Raw genomic sequence first — 5,159 nt, 5'->3', positions numbered from 1 at the left:
CTATTTCCCAGTATCTTGTAGAAAAACCACCAAACCATCAGGCCCTGGAGCTTTTTCTCCAGGGATAGACTCCATAGCCTGCTTAACCTCATCAGCATCATAATTTCTGCTCAACTCTTGAATTTGTTCCTCAGAAAGAACTGGACCTCTTTCAACCACCCCTTTCTTCACAGCAACTCTTCCAATCATGGACTGACCTAATAACTCTTTATAGTAGCAAAGGAAAGCATCATTAACCTTTTGAGGTTCATCTTGCCAGACACCCCTGCTATCATGAATTGCATAAACTGTGTTTTTCACTCTCCTAGCTTTAATTGACTGGTGAAATAAGTGGGAATTTTCATCTCCCTCCTTACACCAGCTCAATTTAGCTTTTTGTCTCAAAAAAGACATATAGATATTGTGCACTCTTCTATATTCTTCACTAGCCTTCAGCTCTGCATCTCTTTTGTCAGAATTCCCAATATCTTCCTTTAACTCATCTTGACACTTCACTAAATGATGCATAGCTTTTATTTCAGTAGCTTGCAATTCATTGAAACCCTCAGCATTCAGTTGCTTCAAGGCCTGTTTAACCATTTTCAGCTTACTAACCACCCTGAACATCAAAGAACCTTCAACTCTAGTATCCCAACAGGTCTTCACAATCTCTTGAAAATTTCTAGCTGAACTCCACATAGTATAGTATTTAAAGGGAGACTTCCCTTTTTGCAGTTGAGGGTAAACTTGAATCACCATAGGACAATGATCAAAGTAACCTTCTGGCATGAAATGAGCATTTGCACTTGGGAATGCTTCCTCCCATGCATCATTTACCATAACTCGATCAAGTTTGCAAAAAACCCTTGTATCCTCCTTCTGCTTATTATTCCATGTAAATAAACACCCTGTACTAATCATATCCCTCATACCACACTGCAACATACAATCTTGAATTTCAACCATCTCCTAAGGTCTAACTGCAGCACCAATTCTTTCCTCTGGCTTCATGATACAGTTAAAATCACCCATCATGACCCAAGGACCCCTTATATGATCATTTAATGCTTTTAAGTCCTGCCATAACATGCATCTCTCCTGAGCACTGTTAAAAGCATAGATAAAAGTACACCAAAATGGAGGCTTACCTCCTGCTTCCAGCCTACAGTGAATCAGTTGGCTAGTTGTTTTGATAATATTGACTTTGAAACTATTTGGGTTCCAAGCCAAAATTATCCTACCACCTTTATGTTGAACCAAATTCGAAGTGAAACACCACCCAGCAAACATCCTTTGATAAAGGTCTCCCAAATTAGGAGCCTTTACCTTTGTCTCAAGGAGACTAACCACACCCACATTCTTCATATTAAGAAATTTCTTAACATCAAGCTGTTTTTGAGCATTGTTAATCCCCCTGACATTCCAACAAATAAGATTATCCATTACCATCAGGAGGTGCCCCCCCTCCTGTGTCAATAACACTCACTTTAGCACATTGAACTAATCCCACCACCACATCAGATTCCTCAGTTAACTGCTGAAATTCATTCACAATCTCCACTTGAGCAGGTGAGGAAATCAATCTTCTAGCTGGGTTTCTAACCCTCTGGAACTCCTGGTCTTTCTCTTGCACCTCACCATTCATTTGAGGCTGCTCACCCGGTGGATCTTTCTGTCTCCACTCTTGTCTAGTCACTAGCTTCTTACAATCTGCAGTAGTGTGACCAACTATCTTACATTGTTGGCACACCACTGGTTTCCATTCATATTCAACTTTCACCCTTATTAACTGGTCATTTTCATTTATGAATGTGACTTCATCAGGAAACACATTATCCACCTTAACTTCCAGCATAACACGAGCATATTGCAATTTTTCCCTCTTTATTGTAGCTTGATCATATTTCACAACCTTCCCTATCTGACCAGCTATCTTATTCAAGCTTCTATCACCCCAGTATTTAAAATCCAAATGCAGATGCACCCAAGTAGGAAGAGATTTCACATCTTCCTTAAACATATCAATATCCTGATGCCATGGTCTAATAACAACAGGTTTACTGTCAAAAAAGATATGGTCCTTTACTGCCTGGTCTCGCTTCTCCATAGTCTTAAATCTGACCATAAACAACCCTTTCTTCACCAATATCACCTTATCTACCCCCATATTTCTCCATACTCTTCTAATAAAACCTTCCATAACACCCGAAGGTGGATTACTTCCTATCACATAACAGTAGATAGAAGAAGCCCAAAAATCTATTTCTGGTTGGATTTCAGCTAAGTCAATCTTAACAGGAGATGCAGATGATCCTACTTCTACCACATTTTCAGGTGAAAAGAAAATTGGAACAGGGTCAATACTTACATTTCTTTCAGATGGTTGTCCTTGTGATTTTTGCATCACATCCAGCCACTCAGAAAACTGAGTTCGAACCTCCGATTGCCTTTTTAAAGTTTCCAGCGACGTTCTCGGTGAGAGAACCTCCTCTTGCACCAAACTATTATTTTCTACTAGTATTGGTGGAGTGTTGATCCGGGTTGGTGGACCAAGTAGAGGAATCGCATCTGAGGTTCTTTATCTGGATTACTCAAGCTTTGTGGTGTGATCCCTAATTGTATATGCATGTGATCTTGATTTAAGTGCTTATGAATTAGATTCATGAAATTCCGCTTTATAGTTTTATAAATTCCTACGTACTTAATTATCATTTCATCTTTTTCTTGATTTTTATTTTTCTTTTATTTGTTTAGATCATACGTTTAAGAGGAGAAACGGAAGTCGCAACAAACACGAACCAGGTCTTGTCAATTTCATTTGCTGCTCCAATTCGCATTTCAGATGTTTAGAATACATGGAGATGAAGAGCTTTTTCTGAAATTTTTTGAAACTTTATGAATATAACTTCCTTTGTAGTACGGTTTTGCATTCATGTCTTTAGAATTTCAGTTATCGAGCATATGGTTCCAATTATTTGTTTTCTCTCATAACTTTATGTTTGGAAATTAGCTAATAATAGTTTGTTTTCTCTCATAACTTTGATAAAGGATTTCCTGATCTAGAATAGTACAATTATGATACAATTCGTTCTGTTTCACTATTTTTCTATAGTCCAATCTTTGCTTCATTGCCTCTTCCTAACTTCTCTATTCATTTTTTTTCTTCCTATGCCTTTGAGAGAGAAGATAGTTTCTTTGGTTGAATTATGGGCCTTATGGCGTCTTAATTTTACATTGATTTGCTGAAAACTATTAACTGATTCATTTGTCCTTAACTGGAACTCATGTTTTTAATGCTTCTCAGGGGAATCAATAGTGATGAGAAGATTCATCTGAGGCATAAATTGTTATCTCACTTGAGAGAAGAAAATGATAAGGTTGTGTATATATTGTTACTCATTGAACTTTCATTTTGCCTGCAATCTAGATGAGCTAGAGTTAATGATGTATAATTATGTGGTCCAATTTTTTGTTTGCTCTCATGTAACAGTTTTTAGCTTTAGGTTATTGGAGTATTTTTAGCTTTCTAGGTTGCATCATAGAGTGTAGTTGACTAGTTGCTAAAATCTTTGTTCTTGTGGACTGTAGATAGCTTTGAAGCTGGCAGTACTGATATAAAAAATAGCACGCTACGATTATCCTAAAGAGTGGTAAGTACGTAATCGGAACTTGCTCATATATCTTGTAAGACACTACTATCTTGTAGTTCTACTCTGACAGAATTATAATTTATAAGTAATAGTTGTGGAAAAGAAACATTGCTGAATTATCCTTTCTTTAACCTTGGACCATAACCTTGGTCCATAATTGTCTGGATCAAAATGGTTTAAGGTTGAGACTTAAATTGAATAATGTCTCTAGTTCAGAGTTTTTTTTATCCTCCTTTGATGGAAGACTTAAATGGGTTTTACAGGAATTGAATCTGCTTTAATTATCCTTAAATGCGTTTAAGGTAATAGTCTTGTTAGTTGCACCTTAAAAGTTTATAATTATACAATTTGATGCCTTGTTGCATATGAACAAGTGTTGTAACATTTTCCTGTTCTCTGAAGTCTTAATTTTAACTTGCTTAAAACAATTATAATTGCAACTTTGAAATTTATAATTATACGGTTATTCTTAGTTTAGATTGTTGCCTCTCATATGTATTCAAAGAGTTCTTTCATGTATGAGATTTCTACTAATAGTTTTGGATGGTTAATTACAGCTTATACTATATTATTATGATCATTCAGATTAATATATATTCTCCTAAATTGTTAGATTTAGACTCCATTATCATATGAAACCTTGTCTCTGATAATTTTCTTCTTTCTCCCCATAGACTAGACTGTGGAGAAACAAGCTGAAGAGTTGAAAGCAATATCTAGTAGGTATGAGCATGACAAAACATTTATTTAGAAGAAAAAATAAAGGTATCGATCTACATATTTCTATACTTTAAAAGAGCGGCCATAATTAGGATTATTGTTGTCAGCTTGTCAATTTTTCCTAGTCAAGAAAATAGCCTGATACTAAATTCATTTTGGTATGTTCTGTTGGAGTTGTTTGTTCTGGTTGTCAGTCTGCTACAATTCTGCGATGGAAGATGCGCTGCTCGTTTTGGTTTCTTCCCGTGTGGCTTTAAGTTGTTGTTTTGCAGCAAGTTTTTTTGCTCTTTAGAATTGTTTTTTTTTTTGTTCAGGCAGGGGAAGTAGGTTTCCGCCCTTCATGTGCTTGCTGCTCGTTTGTGTTTCTTCGTGGGCAGCTGGGTTGTGTGGTTAGTGTCTTAGTGGTTTTCAGCGGTTGTTTTGTTGGATTGAACATATTATTTCATTTTAATTACATACATTAATGTTCCTATTTTATTGACTATTATTTTTCTCTTTGCATAGTTGTAGATAGAAGGAGATTGGTGGGTAAAAGAATGGCAGGCATAGATTGAAGTTATTTTGGACTGATTTTGGATAAATAAATTAAATACTAGATAGGGTCTAGATTGCTTTAACTATTTCTTTTTGGAAATTCATTAGTTTTCTGTGTATGTATATTGTAACAATGTTATAATGATTGTTATGGACAACTTATTTTAAAACAAGTAAAACTTAATTCAAAATAAATATCTTCCTTTTGTTGTAGGTGGATATTATGGATAATATTTTCATTTTAATGAGCTACTAACTGAACCCATGTCAAACTGT

The 5,159-nt window shown here is 35.6% G+C and overlaps 1 protein-coding gene across 1 annotated transcript; it reads right to left on the bottom strand.

Moving 5' to 3' along the window:
- On the bottom strand, window positions 1-945 carry LOC130591853 (uncharacterized). The gene has a single exon (XM_057395794.1). The coding sequence runs from the start codon at window positions 943-945 to the stop codon at window positions 1-3; it is 945 nt and encodes a 314-aa protein (XP_057251777.1).
- Window positions 946-5,159: the final 4,214 nt, after the last annotated feature.

Source organism: Beta vulgaris, chromosome 6, assembly GCF_026745355.1.
Source record: "Beta vulgaris subsp. vulgaris cultivar EL10 chromosome 6, EL10.2, whole genome shotgun sequence".
In the NCBI taxonomy this organism is placed as follows: domain Eukaryota; kingdom Viridiplantae; phylum Streptophyta; class Magnoliopsida; order Caryophyllales; family Amaranthaceae; genus Beta; species Beta vulgaris.
The sequence above is the reverse complement of the archived record's forward strand: the minus strand, read 5'-3'. Positions and strand labels throughout refer to the sequence as shown.